This window comes from Physcomitrium patens, chromosome 4, assembly GCF_059467195.1.
Source record: "Physcomitrium patens ecotype Gransden chromosome 4, ASM5946719v1, whole genome shotgun sequence".
Taxonomy (NCBI): domain Eukaryota; kingdom Viridiplantae; phylum Streptophyta; class Bryopsida; order Funariales; family Funariaceae; genus Physcomitrium; species Physcomitrium patens.
This window is the reverse complement of record NC_143413.1, coordinates 10,628,107-10,644,814: the sequence shown is the minus strand read 5'-3', so window position 1 is coordinate 10,644,814 and position 16,708 is coordinate 10,628,107. Positions and strand designations below refer to the sequence as shown.

Sequence of the window (16,708 nt, the reverse complement as noted above, 5' to 3'; positions counted from 1 at the left end):
TGGTTATAATCATTAATTGGAACTATTGAGATTTAGAATGTATCAATTAAAAAATAAATATATACTTACGTGTTCATTTATTAATTTTTAATTTTTAATTTTTAAGTTAATTTAATTAATAAAATATAGTTTCAAACTTAACAATGCTCAAGACTAAATGCAACTAAATTCAAATGTAAATACATACATACACCTTTTTAAATAGTAAATTAATTATATTGATTTTTTTTTGTACTACAATTTAAAATACAACCATTTATTGGCAAATAAGTTCAAAACAATCAAAACTTAAATAACATCCATTATATATAATCAAAATTAGGTAGCAACTTGAATTAATATAATCTTAAGAAAATTTGTAGCATACATTTTATTATAAAAGTTGTACAATACCTCTCCAAATGACTTGCAACCATGTTTCTAGCCTTGATATTATCCTTCATTCACACATGAATCTATACAAGACTCTTATTGATTGAAATTACTCTAATATGTATTGTTATTGAGTTTTAGTATATTTGCTTTGGCATTGATAATGACAATGATATATTACATATAATCAAACAATATTAATTTCCTCTATATTATTTCAATACTAATATTTATATAATCACTTAATGCTTGTTTTACAAATTGTTTATAACTAACTCACATTGCTTGTACTTCAACAAATAAGATCCTTTACAGAAATTAAATCTAATTTTTTAAATGTAGATTTGATTTTTTTAATTCGTTTTAAAAGTTTCTAATGAGTTTTTATTATAATTGGATTAATTTTTTCACTTGTTTAAAATATTTAATTATAAAAAAGTACAACCAATTTGATGTTATTTACATATATATTTTTTTTATTTGTCTGATAAATTTAAGAGAATTATAAAGTTTTATTAGTTAATAAACACGTAAAAATTAACGCTCTGAATTTTCTTTTTCTCTTTCTTTTTTCCTTTTCTTTTGATAAGTTTTTTATCAAAGAAATTTTAAATTAAATCTACAAAGTTAAATAAGAGTTGAAGCAAAGAAAACATCTGTACACAGATTACCAAACAAAGAGATAGATTAAAATGAAAATAAATAAAGCAAGCATGATACCATAAATCAAATGTAGTAAAATAAATTGTGATATCATAGATAATTAAAAAAAACAGGAAAACTTCAGCTAACAATGAAAAAAGTAAATTTAAGTGACTTTGAATATAATTTTAGAAACTTTTAATAGAAGTATCAAGCCAAATATTAATAAATAATAATAACAATAAAAACAGTGAATAGATTAAAGCACCACTTATTCCAAGAAAAGACTGTCATATTATGGTCTACAAAATAATATTTTGAGTTGTTTTTACTTTTTAAAATAATTACAAAGTCATATTTTCAACTTATGTGAATAAAAAATGAAAATAAAAACTAAAACATATTTCTAATCTAATAATGTTCAAGTTTAAAAAACTTGATTAGTCCTGTGAGATGCATATATGTACAAGGACTTTTGGCATTTAAAAAATAATTAAGAAAGAAAGGTGGTCAACTTAATATTATAGATATTAAATATTGGGAGGTATTCAAGTTGTAATTTAAAATACCAAATATTTCATGTACTTATCTGCAGACATGTGCAAAGTACTTGCTATTGTGTGGTTTTAAAAATATTTCATAAAAATCCTCTTATATTTTTAGTTTGCAGAAGTTATGTGGGTTTTATCTGAAGTTTATCAATATGTATCGTCTGGAGATATATATTATTTTGGAATCTCAAAACATGATAAAAGCTTGTTCGTACGAATAGGAAGTAGTCAAATTGAACTACCAGGCTATTTACGAAAGCTAATTTCCAAATGTTAATGAGGCATTTTTTGTAATCGATTACTCTTCTTTTCTTCTTTATTCAGTGTCCACTTGACCCTGCTGACCTATGCATGTACATTACGAACCAAAGCGTTTTAGATCCTTTATTAACAACCCCAACAAATCCAGCAGCACCATTTCAGATTTTTAAACCAACGCTATCGTGACACCAAAGCTTCAATATGATGCAGACTAAGATAGTTCAAGATTATGACTGCAGGGCTTAGAAGAAATGGACTTGGAAAGATATACGCTTGGTGCATAGCTACCATCGGAAAGAAGTGAAGCAGATGAAACTGGGTTCTGTCCTGCAATGTAGGACTGAACTCGGAGTACACTAAAAAGATGTGTACATTTGTGTTAGTGATTACCACTAAATACATGGCTACAGTTAAGTGATTTCAATTACCTTGGCTAAAGTGGTATACTATGCTATGAGAAGAAGCGTTTCCTTTTCGACCACATTCGCTTACCAAGAACGGATGCAGTCACAGCCGCTTCTTGCTGCGAAATTGTGGATGGTGACGCAGAAGGAACTCCAGCACTCGACTTCTTGCTGCTTGTCCTGGGCACTTCCGTAACCTCAAATTGTCCATGAGACAACTCCATGCCCAGCTTGAGATTGATCCAAACCCTCAAGGAATGACCAAGTTGAATGATTCTCTTTTTCTTCCACGACTTGAGGAATTCTAACATAGAGGGTTCAACACGTAGAAGAATCTGAGGCCATGTAGAGGCATCAGAACTTACATCTGGATGATCAGCAAGGACACGTCGAATTGCACGTTCAATCTTGGAAAGAGTTGTTTCCAAAGCCTCCACACGTCCAGTGCCTTTACAACAAGCGCATGAAGAATGGATAGTATATGTTACACTTGGCCGGACTCGCTTTCGAGTCATTTCCATTAGTCCATATTCTGATATTTCAGATATACTAACTTTGGATCGGTCCCTTTGTATCGCCCTCCGCATCTCCTCGTACACCAACTTCTCATCCTCGTGGTTATCCATATCAATGAAGTCTACAACTATTATGCCCCCTATATCACGCAGCCTTATCTCGTGAGCTATCTGCTTAGCAGCAGCTAAATTCACGTTCAGAATTGCCTCTCGTTGTTTCATGGAATGTCCGAGCATCCCTGTGCCACCGTTCACATCAATAGATACAAGAGCTTCAGTCTCCTGCATTACGAGGTAGCCACCATTCGGAAGTTTTACCCGTTCGCTAAAGAATTTGTCCAGGTCTGATTCAACGTTGAACTTATCAAAAATTGGCACTTTCCCGCTATAAAGGACCACCCTGTTCATCAAATGTGGAGCTACTTCTTGAAGATAATTTATCACTTCCTGGAAACTCTGGGCTGAGTCAACCACTACCCTAGAAACTTTCTCTGTAAAAAGATCGCGTATAATTGTTAATGTCTGCCCCATCTCTCTATGCAAAAGTACTGGAACAGCAGCTTCTTCTCCCCTCTCAACAGCCACTGCAGCAGCTGCTGCCTTCTCCATTATTTCTTTCCATGCGTCCATCAGGCGTGTGAGATCTCTTTCTAACTCTTCTTGTTCATGACCAATAGCCTCGGTCCGGACCGTGATCCCCAAGTCTTCAGGTTGCAATTTCTGAGCTAAAAGCTTCAATCTTCGTCTCTCAGGCCCTGCAATTGATACATGAAATCTTAAGAAAAGCTACAATCATTTGAAGGTACAAGACCAACATGTATACACGAGTTATGAAAAACAGATCAAAAGGAAGTTGACAACCTTGTATTGCACTCACGCGTATTACATAAAATAGCTGAAAAACAGTACAAAGCCTGTGTCCACTGCAACTCAAATGTGTTTTCATCCTTGTCTATGATTGAGAGGAAAAAACATTATGGCGAATATTAAGAAGAATAGATAACCAATCAAAAAGTATACCTGTGATACGGGCAGAGACTCCTACTGAATTTCCTCGAGGTATGAGAACCCAAAACCTTCCAGCAAGAGAAGGAAAAGCAGTAAGCCTGGGTCCCTTTTTCCCCATTGATTCCTTCTTCACTTGCACTATGATAGGCATTCCTTCTTCCACATTCCGCCATTTGCTAAATTTACGCCCAAAATTTACGGTTATTGGGCTACCCTGCCTGTGTGGCTCCCAAGCCTTTGATAATTTTTTCACTTGCACCTTCTCTTCTGGTGAATCTTTGAAATTCTCAGCCTCTCCGGAAACTCTATCCACTACAATACTCCTCGCAATTCCTTCTTCGTAAGGTTCCTCGTCTTCATCTTCGTCTTTATTATCTTCTTCATCTTCTTCTTCTTCTTCTTCTTCTTCTTCTTCTTCTTCAGTGAAGTTGGCGTCCTCATCAGATAAATTAAGGTCCACGTCCTGTAGTGAACCTCCGCTAACTGAATCGGTCGAAAGATGGTTCCCAGACCCACAAACGGGTGGAAATGTATAAGGATATTGATTCCGTGCTATGTCAAGAAGGGCTAAACGTGGACCACCAATGTCAACAAACACCCCAGACATTCCAGGTAATAATTGCTTCACCCTTCCCAAGTAAATGTTGCCCACTTGAACTTTTGTGTTGACGGGTTCGATGGAGAATTCCACAACTTTTTTGTTCTCGAGAATAGCCATCCGTTGCATAGTACACTCGGAGGTGTTTATTAAGATCTCAACCTCCACCTCAGGTTCCTTCTTCACGTCTGCAGTATCTGGGCGCAAGTAATTATCACCGACCGGAGACAGTTTTCTAGGTTCCTCGATGATTGCCGGAGCCTCGCTTACTTCCTGGTTTTGTGTAGACTGAGCTTCTCTTAATGATTCTTCGTCCATCTCCGTAGCTATTATTGACTCCAAAAGCCAAGGCTCCTCCGTAGGCTTTACCAGCATTAGCATCCTTTCCTTGGACCACTGATCAGGAGTTTCTGAAGGTGACATTTGGAACTGAGGTTGCTGTCTCCCAGAACAGTAAACAGTTAGCCAGAGATATTTATCAAACAAGAACAAAGACAAACAGAGAAAAAATTACTAACGTGATTGGTTGCTTCACCAAATAGATGCTGGAGAGAATTAAAAAAAAGAAAAAAAGAAGATAAGAACAACGTCCATTTTTTTTTGCACCCAAATGCAAGAGGAAGGACGTTTCAAACAATCTTAGAATTTCGAGAAGGGAACTAGTATCGCCAACCAATCTGGATGCACTAAGCGGGAACTGGTTGTCTCGACACGTATACGTCAGAATATGTTAGACCCAAAAGAGACGAGGAAATTTTTGCGTTCACCTTAACGTATCTTCCGGGCTTCTCTGTCTCCGCAACACTACGAGTTTCTCTGTGAAGGGCATCTGAGTCTCCATTCCAATTATTGAGATCTGTGCTCTTTTCAGCTGATTCCTTGATTTCAATCATCTTTGTATCCTCAAACACTGGCTCCTGCGAGACTGCACAAGATTAAACATGTTATTTTTAACAAGGATAAGAAAGCAAAGATTTAGAGTGCATCATTTTCTTCTCGAGGGTAATGATGCTTCAAAGGAGTGTCTCATAAGCAAAACTAATAATAAAACATGAATCACGTGAAAGGGTACACTAAACTAGGGCACTAATCACAATGACAAAGAGTATTCGAATAGTCGAACTTGCCAGTAGCAAAAATCGTAACACACCTAAAAATCTATCTCATCCTCTGACTATTACGCACTTCTTGTTTGTAATACTCAACGAAGTGCACACATCACCCATTGTAACTACACTGAGTAAGAACACATAAAGAAGCATATTGCAACGTGCTGATATCTGACCAATCAAGACTGAATATTGAATCAGACCACTAACGTATATAATAGACGTAAACCTGTAGTAAGAATTTGAATACCTTCCTTGCGCTCTGCAATATCTTGAAACGAGATAGAAGCTTGAGATTTCGCCTGTATTTCATCCCACCACTGGGGTCCCCAAGTAGGAGCCGGAAACTGTACTCTAGATGATCCCTCAATGTCTTTTACCTCTCCACTTTCAGACGGAGTATCAGAGCCCTCGCTTTCGCTCTCGATTGCAGCCTGTGCAGTAACCTTCTTATTTGATTCACTCTGTCGTTTCCTTCTGCTTCTCCTCTTTGGGGGAGAAACATCCGCAGCACATACAACATCCGCACCTGCAAATGGTTCTTTGAGTTCCGGAGGGGTATGCAAAACTGACTCATCTTGATTGATAATTGGATGTACATGTACTCCCGCAGTTTCATCATCTTCTGAACCACTACTTGATACTGTCTCACTATCTGTTGTTTCAACTAATAATACAGATTGTGCAACCTGTGCCTTATCTACGGTGTTGTCATCCAAATCTGCCACAGCTCCTGGCTTTTTTCTAGGTTTCTTTGCCCGCTTCAACTTCTTCGGTTCACCATTTTCTTTGTCAGTTTGAGCGTCTGATTTCGTTTTAGAATCGACGGGAGTAAGTCCACCAGCATGTCCCTCATTCACAACTTCTTCAGAGATTTTACCCGATTTCTCATCTCCCTCAAGTCTTTCCACTTCACCATTGATACTTGACAATGCGGTTACTTGGCCTATGGTGTGTAATTCCTCATCACCTAAAAGCTTCACGTCTTGGGCCTCCTGCCCTCTCTTTCTTCTTGACCGAGGTCTCTTCTTAGTTTCCTTTTTCTCAATGCTTGGTTGTGCGGCCGGGATAGAACCGTTGGTGACACTCCGTACTTCTGAATTCCGTATTCTGTCTCCATGAATAAGCTCATTGTCAACATTTGTGGAAGAATTCAAAGAAGCATCCTTCGCAGATGATTCCGCACTAGAGATGGAATTTGAGCCTCCTTCGTTCATGGACGTTGCAACGCTACCATTCGGAGCCGCTTCCTGACTATTGGAATTGACATTCTTTTTTCGTCTCGATCCGCCTACAGAAATAACAGGGGATTCCACTTCTCTATCACTAATCTCCAATGCTTTGCCGTTAACATCCACTCCTGCTTCACTAGCCTGGCCTGCTTGGGCAGGTTTGGAATTCGCACTGCTGGCAGATACAGCTGCTCCATCTCTTTTAGCTGAACTGCGCCTACGCCTGCGGCTCCCAGTCGTTGCATTGGCGCCCTGAGATGCAGACACGGATTCTTCTGCTGCACCATTCGTGCTCACCACCCTAGACTTATCTACAATTTGCTGCGAAACCTCAATTTGTGCGTCCTGTCCCTCGCTCAATGTAGGAGAACTTTTCACCTCTGAAACTTTCTTTCTCCTACCCCTCGAAGCACTTTTCCTCTTCGGAACCGGGTTCTCCGAACTCAACGGAGAACTTTGCTCAGAACTTGATTCACCTCCATCAACCACGTCCACACACACTACGCTGCCTTCTGAAGGCGCAAGGTGAACTGGCTCCTGACCTTCCAACGCCTCCTCCACCGCCTTCACGGGTCTATTCCTTCTCCTCCTCGATTTCGAACCAGGCTTGGCCTCCTCCAGAGCTCGAACAACGCCATTAGTCGCACGACATTGACCCGACCCGCTAGCCAGAAACCCTCCCCTAAAAATTCGCACATCATTCCACCTGCACAACGCGCGCACCCTCAAGCTCGACAAGGGAGCCAAACAAATCCGCCTGCAGCTAACCGGCAATCCACCGCGCCATGAAATCGCCGGATACACGGCAACCACAGAAGGGAGAGACATCGACCCGGCCATAGACTAAGACGACAATGCAGTGGCAGCAGCTGGCGGTACATGCCATACCCTCGCCAGCTACGCCTCTCAATCTCTCCTACCTCAACGCCATATCCTAAATCCACAAAACACCTTAGACGGCCTTCTACACCGCAAAACTAATCCCCGAAACAATCCACCACAGCTAAATTTGCAAACAGTTCCATGCCCGCTGCAATTCCCAAGCTTCTGACGCACCAAACGACACCGCGAAAGCGCCGCGAAGAAGAGGAACGAGGCTTCTTCCTACAGTACTCTGAACTGTGTTTGCTGCTGCTTCGCAATACGACGCAGACATGGCGAGGAAACCGAAATCGTAGCTGGAACGGAAATCCTGCAACAAAGGTGAAGAAGGGCGGGTTTTGGCACACGGCATGGTTAGGGTACCGGGATTTGGATCAGATGGGAACCAAGGTCTGGTCACCATGTGCGGGGATCGGTAACCGTGTGGGTATCTGTCACCGTATGTGGGCATCGGTGACCGTGCTTCCCTATTACAACTCTTGTCGGCTTTGGTGATGGGGGTTCGTTAGGCCACACGGTAATTCGCTTAAGTTGACAATAGAGACCTCGTTTTTTTGATGAGAATGGCAAAGACTATTGAATACACGATGTTGGGTTTGGTTTTTTTATAATTATAATTGGGTGGAATTTCTTTTAGATGTTGGTGGTGTTATATATATTTTGTGGACGTAATTTTTTTCAAATAAACAAATGAATACTTGTCTAAGATTTGTTATTGAGATTAAATAATTCAAATTTATTTTTCCTTAATGTATGTTCATTTTTTTTAAATTTTTCTAAAATTTATAATACAATTTATTATAATATTTGTAATATTTATTAGTAATTTTATTTTTAATTATATTATAAATTAGTATTTTAAATTTATAATTACAAATTAATTATAAACTTAATTAATTTATAACTGTTATTTTAAATTCATAATTTAAAATTACTAATACAATTGTAATTATTTTAAATTTATAATACAATTTATTATAATATTTTTAATGTTTAGAATATTTGTAATATTTATAATATTTGTAATATTTATAATATTTGTAATATTTATAATATTTGTAATATTTATAATATTTTTAATATTTATGATATTTGTAATATTTATAATATTTGTAATATTTATAATATTTGTAATATTTATAATATTTGTAATATTTATAATATTTGTAATATTTATAATATTTGTAATATTTATAATATTTGTAATATTTATAATATTTGTAATATTTATAATATTTGTAATATTTATAATATTTGTAATATTTATAATATTTGTAATATTTATAATATTTGTAATATTTATAATATTTGTAATATTTATAATATTTGTAATATTTATAATATTTGTAATATTTATAATGTTTGTAATATTTATAATATTTGTAATATTTATAATATTTGTAATATTTATAATATTTGTAATATTTATAATATTTGTAATATTTATTGTAATATAAATAGATATTAACAATAAATATTACAATATTTATTATTACAATTATAAATGTATATGCTCTATTGGAATTAAAGATATAAATTCCATAAAGGATATTTTAAATTTAAAAAAAAATAAAAATAAAAATAAAAATAAAAATTATTAATCATGAGTATTTTTTTGAAATTAAATTAATGAATATAAAAATAGAAATAAAGGTTGACTTGGTAATTATTAATCTTATTTTTGACATTAATTGGAAAGATATTTTGTCCAAAGTAACCACCAAATTTATAAGAAACAAAATTAAAGAAGACAAGACAAAAAGACCAAATACCTTATGATATAAAATTACAACATCTTCCTAAAGAGTCTACAACCCATCAATTTGGAATTAGCAAAACTCTTAAGATTAGTTTGATTAAAATTGGCAATTAACTCCAATAGGTTCTTAAATAAGTTGAATATGAACCAACATATTATTTTAACAATTACAATACAAATAACTTGCAATAGCAAATGATAGAAGTTGAATGAAATCTTGATCAAAGAGAATTTTTCACTAACTAACTGTAAGTTAAACTTTGTTTTGGTCATTTTTTAAAAAATAATAATAGAAATAATAATAATAATAATCTAAAAATAATCAGTTTAGATGAGACATAAGATTTTAATAAGGTTGGCAAAACACCAATTATAAGAAAATTCCTTTCATCCAAGTTTATTATACACTTATATTACCTCTATTTAATTACGATGGCTAGCCAATTGCATAAGTGGCTACTTTACTACTTTATTCTAAGTTGATTTGTTCTAATCTAAGAATCTAATTTTTAAGTGGATTAGATATGTCCCACCCCCCTTGGATTTCTTATCTTGATCCTACTTGATTCGAGTTACTTGGTTTGAGTTTGTCTATTATCTAGACCATATTGGTCTAAGTTTGTCTATTATCTTGTTCCTATTAGTCCTAGTCTAATGCCAAGTTAATCAAGCCAATTAATCATGGTGTAATTAGAAATCAGTAAAATGTGTAAGTTTGCAATTGAAATTCTACACATGATAATAAATAATTGAAACTAAAGAAGTTATCTACTATTATTGTGCAAGTTTAAAAATTTTATTCCTTAGAATTTTAAAATTCAATCAATCATATTCAAATACAAAAATAAATAAATAATGCATTTAAATATAATCTGTTTCCTGGAGGACTATTTATTAAAAGTGTAGTTTTTTAAAAACCTTAAAAGCCATGTAATTCTCTGAATCTCAGTAGATATTTATAGCATGAGTTTGGTGTCTTTTTTTAGTAATAAGTGTCATGATAAGTGGTTTTTAATTTCAAGCATAGAATTTTAGTTAAGTTTTAGTGTTTTGAAATGTACATAAACTTTTTTCCTTTTTTTTTTCCAGAATTTCTAGCAAATTTATGCATTCAAATCTCCTATGGTAATTTTGTTTCAATTGTAAAAAATAGATAATTTTAAAAAAACTGATTATAGATTCTATATATTTTAAATATATAAGTAACCAAAATATCTATGATTTTTAATATGTATTTTGGGTTTTTAAACTTTTCAATAAATAAATATATATATATATATATATATTCATTGTGGTTGCAACTTTAGACTGTGCTAGTTAACAATGTATTTTTCCTCTATTGTTCATATGAACTGTTTAATACAACTTATAATATTTGTGATGTTTTTGTTAAAGAGTAAAACTTTAATCAAATTATTTTTTAAAAAAATTGTAAGTTTTATTTTTTTTATACAACTTTGTGTAAGATTAGATACATAATAAAGAATTTAATGCTTCTGCAATAGAATTTAAAATTTTATTAGGTTTTCTTTTTTTAAAATTTTAAATTCATATTAATTCTTAATAAACCATTAAAGTTACCAAATAGTAATTTTATTTTATTTTTTTATTTCTAAAACATATATATATATATATATATATATATATATATATATATCTATATATATATATATATCTATATATATATATATATCTATATGTACAATATTGAAAAAAATGTAAATGAAATAAATTATTTTTATTTTGCAAAAAATAATTCATGTTAATAAAATTTTACTTAATTTTTTTTCTTTTAAAAATAATCTAAATAGAATAAATACAAAACTGGAGAAAATATTAGATATGTAAATATAATGTATCATATTGTGATGTCTTTGGTTTTCAAGATATTGATTCAGCCCACTTTAATTTAACCAATATTAATAATATTGGTAAGTTCTTCTCTGCAAAAAGCTTGGTACTTAGTTTTTCTTTGCCTTTTGTGCCAATGCATAAAATAATTTAATCCAACACTATAAATAACTTATCAATTCACATTTGTTAGCTTATCATCATTTCCAGAATTCATACTGATCATAAAATGTAACTTATTAATAATACAACTTATATATATTTTTGTAATATTCCCAATGCGTTTATTATTCTATACCATAATAACCACATTGACTGGGCACTTGGTTGTGTGGGGGTAGATTATAATGAAAATTAAAAGAAAAAAAATGGAATTGTATATTTGGAATGAACGCAATTATAACTTGTAGATAAAAATAATTCATGTACTGGAATCAAATGAATAAATGAAAATCTATCGGTGACACATCACAGTGCACAAAACTTGCAACAACATTTGAACAAATCTAATAATTTACCCTCCAAAATAAGCAGAAGTCAAGAATGAACAAATTCTGCACGCATAACAAATAGATCCACACAACTATTCACGCATGTCTTTTATAAATCAACCAAACCAAATTACCAAACCCGTTTTCTAAAACTACTGTAATGAAATTAACCAACCAACAAACAAAGAATGATAATTGCAAATAAATAATGTTGTATTCAAAAGTGCAAGAAAACGTGACAGAACACAAAAGTCCTCCCTTGAAAAACAGTGGATACAACCTCCTCCTAAGCCTAAACCACCTCCCTTTGATGATGAAAAGAAGAAATTCGATGTGGATGTTCACATCCCCTCACCGACACGTCCACCGACACACCGACAACCTCAAATCAGCTGTCAGAATGGGCGAGAGACAAAAAAAACTTCGCTTAGAAGAGATGGTATCTGTCGAGGTGGGTGTTTTTCATAATAATTTTGAATTCATGCGAGGTTATGCGCAGCTCCTTGCAGATGAAGGAGAGCACTGGCATCACACATCCCATCCTGCCCAGCACCACAATCTCCTCTGCAAAGCCCAACCAAGTGAAGATCACACTGTTGTTACAAATGCACTAGCTCAGTGAGCTTTTCTAGCGATGGAGGTGCTCATGAAAGTTTCGACACAGCGAGGGAATGGTTCTGTGAGGATTCAGTACCAGGAAGTCTTGCAAGGCCCGCACAGAGATGCTCGAGCAGTGCTTTTTTCATCTTTCCTCCATTCTCCAGCCAACTTTGTACAAGCAGAGGTTTATGGCTAAGTAGATGATGGTTATATCACAGTTGTACTAAGGATGACTACTTTTGTGATTCAGAGGATGGACACAATGACGAAATCGGTGTTGGAAAATAAAATTGATCAGGCATGTTTTGTCAGAGCATACGACGAACAAATGGTTGCTAGATTGAGGAGATGTGAAAGAGTTCTTACTCTTTTAACATGAAGATGAGAACATCCAGTAGTGGGTCCGCAGACGGCTGGTGCTCGGTGAATACAACAACACGCTCATAGAAGCGCTTGATACTGAGCATTCTGACCTCCCACGCCGAAGTTCGGTGAGTTTGCGCGGCGTTATAGTTTTGCAGTGCATGGTTCCTGTGCGTAAGCAACGTGTCTAGAGACAGTCAGATCATTCAACTTTGGAGCATCAAACAGCATTACAAATGTTTCTGTTGCAAACCTGAATTTAGTGCCACATAGCTTCCAACGGTGAAATGTGCTTACCAAGCGGCGGTTGTGTCTGGGCTAAGACGGCCAGAATGTTTGTTTAGAAGTTTGAACACATTGTTTGCTACCTGCCACATATTCAGGAAATACAAAAAAATTAACTAAACATGAGATGATAGGCAGAAGTTCTCTAGGAAAATGTTTTGGTCTGGCGCACCTTTAAGGAGAGTAGTGGCACTACCATATTGTGAGCACTTGAAATAAACCTTGAATTACGTGCAGATATAGGACTATTCCTTTTCCGAAAGTCCATCGGATTTAATAGAAAAATTACCCTCTCGCTGCTTCTGGACTCGAGAATGTGATAGATTCAAGGGATACAAAGCACAATGCATAACGAATAAAACTTACTTCAGCCGAAAATGGTGATGAGGAGCGCCATTGTTCACGCCGATCCTCACGCATTATAATGTCATCCTCCAGCTCTCTCTCCAACTCGAGCCTTAATTCCAATCTCTTCTTCTTCCAACCGAACACCTGTACCCTAGGATCATATTTCCGGAGTTAAATAAACTTCCTTCACCAAGGAAGACAAGCACTACTAGAAAAATTTATTCCTGTATTTATTCCAAATGACATTGAAAAATAAAAACTGCAAAACACCAGACTGAGTGTGCCGAACTTACGAGAGAATCATCTCGAGGTGGATACTTCTTACTTGCCTGTAGCCACATTTCATCCGACCCATCCAACTCAACTCAGAATCACAACATTTACATCAAAAGCAGTCGGAAATTTATGTGCTTGTTGAAATATCTCAAGTTGAGTGGGATCCAGTCAAGCAGTCAAATGGCAGCTCTTACTACAATCACAAATTTTGCAGTAATCAAGCAATGTCTCCGGTTAGGATTGTTGAAACTGTAACGCCATATCTTTGTGCTGGGTTGGGAAAGGACTGTTCGTAATTACCTTGGGGCTCTTCGACTTGGGGGTTGTCGGAGGTGATGGTGCACTTTGGTCTTTCATTGAGGAAGTCGGGCGGCTGATGGTCTGTGATCACATATTGTCCACTCATAACCGAAGATTTCTTCAGAGAGACTTTATCTACTCAACTTAAGGGACGCTGATGATTCTAGAGTGTCAGGGAAGAATCCAGTAAAGTTACCTCGCTAACTGATTTGGTTGCAGTTGATGGTGGTCTGCAAAGTGGCACGAGGCATGCTTTAGATCAGCAACTAAGTGACTCATTGGATTCTTCACTACGTAAATATCAAAATTCAGGTACAACCACGAAGACTTAGTATTGATGGATCTTGGAACGCTTGGTTTATCCCTGGCTCAGTACTAGTAATCCTCCTCTTCCTCATAGCAACTCAACAGACTTGAATATGAAAACGAATCAAAAGACCCTTCCATTTGTGAACTCAGAATAGGCGATGAAGAGGTGGGCAAACCTGGGTTGAGGATCACTACGTCTTTTAGCGAGGTAGAAGAGTGTCGTCTATTGTATCTATGTAATGTGCATCGGGTGAATATGATAAAAGCAGCCGAAGTATGACCCAGAAAGAAAGTTACTGGTTTTCAAGGACAAGTATGGTACATGCATGGTTGATGATTGCAGATTCGGCAATTGTGCAGGCACATCCAAGCCAACAGTGGTAACAATTACAGCTAATTACCCGTCAGTGTAGACTGGTATTGCTTTGCCACCCGCTCCAAGGACATATTGCTCCCCTAGAGAATGTTGAGAACAATTAACTTTTCAATTCTGGACTAAGTGTCAGGTAAACTCAAAACATACAATTTAGATGCTAAGCATTCGATTCTGTTTCTGTCAGTTCAAATGTCAGGTTGGGCACCTTCTGCGGGTGCCACGGTCACTCTCCTTGCAACTGACTTCATCATGCCTTCTTCAATCCTCTCAATGTAAGCACCACCTTGCTGCAATCACGAAGCATGGAATCGCATAAGGTCACATGCACCGCAAAGACCTGCCTTCGAATGCGTCCCAGTCAGTACTTTTTCCCTGCTTTAAACACAACCAATACGGACTTGAAGACATTACTTCCGGAGAGGCCATGGCACCTACTTCTTTCAAGCTGGAGAATGAGGTAAACACATAAAAAATTAAATACGCGGTGCACGTACAGCAAGCACGATGAAAGAGTTTTAGTAATCTGACATGTGGATATGTAAATTACCCTTATCAGCTTGGCAATTTTGTCTGTGGCGAGCAAAGGTGCTTTTGGAAACTTGACGTGATCTGAATCTGAACTACAGTCCAGTATCACTACATAAGCAGAAAAATAGATTGTGTGTTGACATCCTCAAAAGCAGACGGCGCACCAAAAAAAGATCACATTCACAGCATTGAGTGTGTACCAACAAAACCACTGAATTAGAATCGACTCTGTGAAGGTGAAAATGGAAAACCCACCATGGGATTGTGTTTAGATTTGAGAGTGAAGTAAGTAAGCACCGTGAAAAAACAGCAGACCCATTATCGTAAGCATGCGATCCATCTCCGAGGCTGCTTGGGAATGCTTCAACTGCTGCGCTCGTCTCCTTTTCGACGGTGACATCTGCGCCTCCTCCGCGGCTGCCGCCATCTGCTCACGCTGCTCATTTGTGACAGGAGGCACAGGGAAGAAGTCGAAATTTTTTAATTTATCGAAACTATCTGCGCCGTAGGGCGGCTCGGGCATAGGAGGATCGCGGCTTGCGTGAAGGTTTGGAACACCGAGGCAAGTAAATGGCTTCCCTAACTCGGACCATACCCCGCGTTGCTTTCTGCGAAGCCAACATCCTCGCCATTCATAGAGTATCGACACACCGAACATAAACAGACTCAAGAGTTTCGCTAATACAATTGTATACATTGTATGACCACTTATGACCCAATTACAACTCATTCAAGTCGACACATAACATGGGTTTATACAGAGAGGATGTATCAGCACTTACCAAAGACCTATTCGGGCATTTAAGTTGTGGAAGTCATTGAGAGTCGAGTGGCACCTGCGCTGGGCCACGGCAGTTTTGGTAATGACTTCACGAGCTACTACCTCCTCCTTGCAACCCATGGTTGATTCAATCACGGTAGGCATTGGGCGGTTCTCAGAACCTTTAAGTACCTGTCATGCAACAGTAAACCATTTCGGCAATTAGACGAAGCCTGGACAATCGCATGTAATTCAAATATTCTGTGCATGGTTACGCCTAATTGCTTTTTGCTTCTGATAAGAACTGTAGAGGATTCTGCAATCGTTATTGTCAACATGCTTTCTCTTCGTCCTATAAGAAAGAGAAAGGCAACACGCCGATCGCTATATATTGATACTGTTCCAAGGTCCAACGGATAATCCACCACAGTTCCCTCTCAAACCTTTGCACCTTGAATTTGACTTACAAAAAAATAGTTTTCGAATTTCTTGCTTGCAGTGAAGGTCTTCATCTTCAGATTGCGCTCATGCAGTTCCTTTTTGATGCCATGAATCAATGGGCTCTGCAAGGATGTGACAGATTCTTGCCACAACTTGGGCTCCATATCTCCGGCAGCTTTAATGATTCGTGGCGTCATATCAAGGTCCCCTACGATCTGCAGTGCATGAACCAGACATCTTGATCAATAGCATAAAGAATTCAATCTTTATCTTTAGTGAAGACTTTTACAGATGTTCTTCTCTTTGCCATGATTTAACAGCTTCAACATCTTATACTTACCTTCGTGACTTTCTCATGTACAAGTTGTTTTCGGACGAGCTCTTCGGCGGGGGGTGGCTCATAAAGCCCCGTCCCAGATACCCTCCTCCTTGAATCGCCATTCCTGG

At 36.5% G+C, this 16,708-nt stretch overlaps 2 protein-coding genes across 2 annotated transcripts; both read right to left on the bottom strand.

The window, feature by feature from the left end:
• Positions 1-2,127: 2,127 nt before the first annotated feature.
• On the bottom strand, positions 2,128-7,892 carry LOC112281423 (uncharacterized). The gene is made up of 4 exons (XM_024517924.3): positions 5,711-7,892; positions 5,119-5,276; positions 3,766-4,789; positions 2,128-3,500 (listed from the first exon to the last, which is right to left on the bottom strand). Exons 1-4 carry the CDS (start codon positions 7,530-7,532, stop codon positions 2,278-2,280), a joined length of 4,227 nt encoding a protein of 1,408 aa, XP_024373692.1. The 5' UTR covers positions 7,533-7,892; the 3' UTR covers positions 2,128-2,277.
• Positions 7,893-11,204: 3,312 nt separating this feature from the next.
• LOC112281070 (uncharacterized) lies at positions 11,205-15,984 on the bottom strand. The gene is made up of 13 exons (XM_073533207.2): positions 15,843-15,984; positions 15,358-15,668; positions 15,080-15,147; positions 14,738-14,819; positions 14,558-14,612; positions 14,044-14,077; positions 13,848-13,928; positions 13,565-13,600; positions 13,290-13,415; positions 12,936-13,006; positions 12,642-12,806; positions 12,370-12,443; positions 11,205-12,239 (listed from the first exon to the last, which is right to left on the bottom strand). Exons 2-13 carry the CDS (start codon positions 15,581-15,583, stop codon positions 12,103-12,105), a joined length of 1,155 nt encoding a protein of 384 aa, XP_073389308.1. The 5' UTR covers positions 15,584-15,668; positions 15,843-15,984; the 3' UTR covers positions 11,205-12,102.
• Positions 15,985-16,708: the final 724 nt, after the last annotated feature.

Bases quoted from the DNA above. Each gene is read 5' to 3' on its own strand.
- LOC112281423 (XM_024517924.3), bottom strand. From the start codon at position 7,532: ATGGCCGGGTCGATGTCTCTCCCTTCTGTGGTTGCCGTGTATCCGGCG. The intron at 4,790-5,118 runs GTGAACGCAAAA...TCTGGGAGACAG, and splicing joins AGCCCGGAAGATACGTTAAG to CAACCTCAGTTCCAAATGTC. The intron at 3,501-3,765 runs GTATACTTTTTG...TATCAATTGCAG, and splicing joins AGTCTCTGCCCGTATCACAG to GGCCTGAGAGACGAAGATTG.
- LOC112281070 (XM_073533207.2), bottom strand. From the start codon at position 15,583: ATGCCCGAGCCGCCCTACGGCGCAGATAGTTTCGATAAATTAAAAAAT. The intron at 14,613-14,737 runs GTGCCCAACCTG...AACATTCTCTAG, and splicing joins GACCGTGGCACCCGCAGAAG to GGGAGCAATATGTCCTTGGA. The intron at 12,444-12,641 runs GTAAGAACTCTT...GCTTGTACAAAG, and splicing joins CTCATCTTCATGTTAAAAGA to TTGGCTGGAGAATGGAGGAA.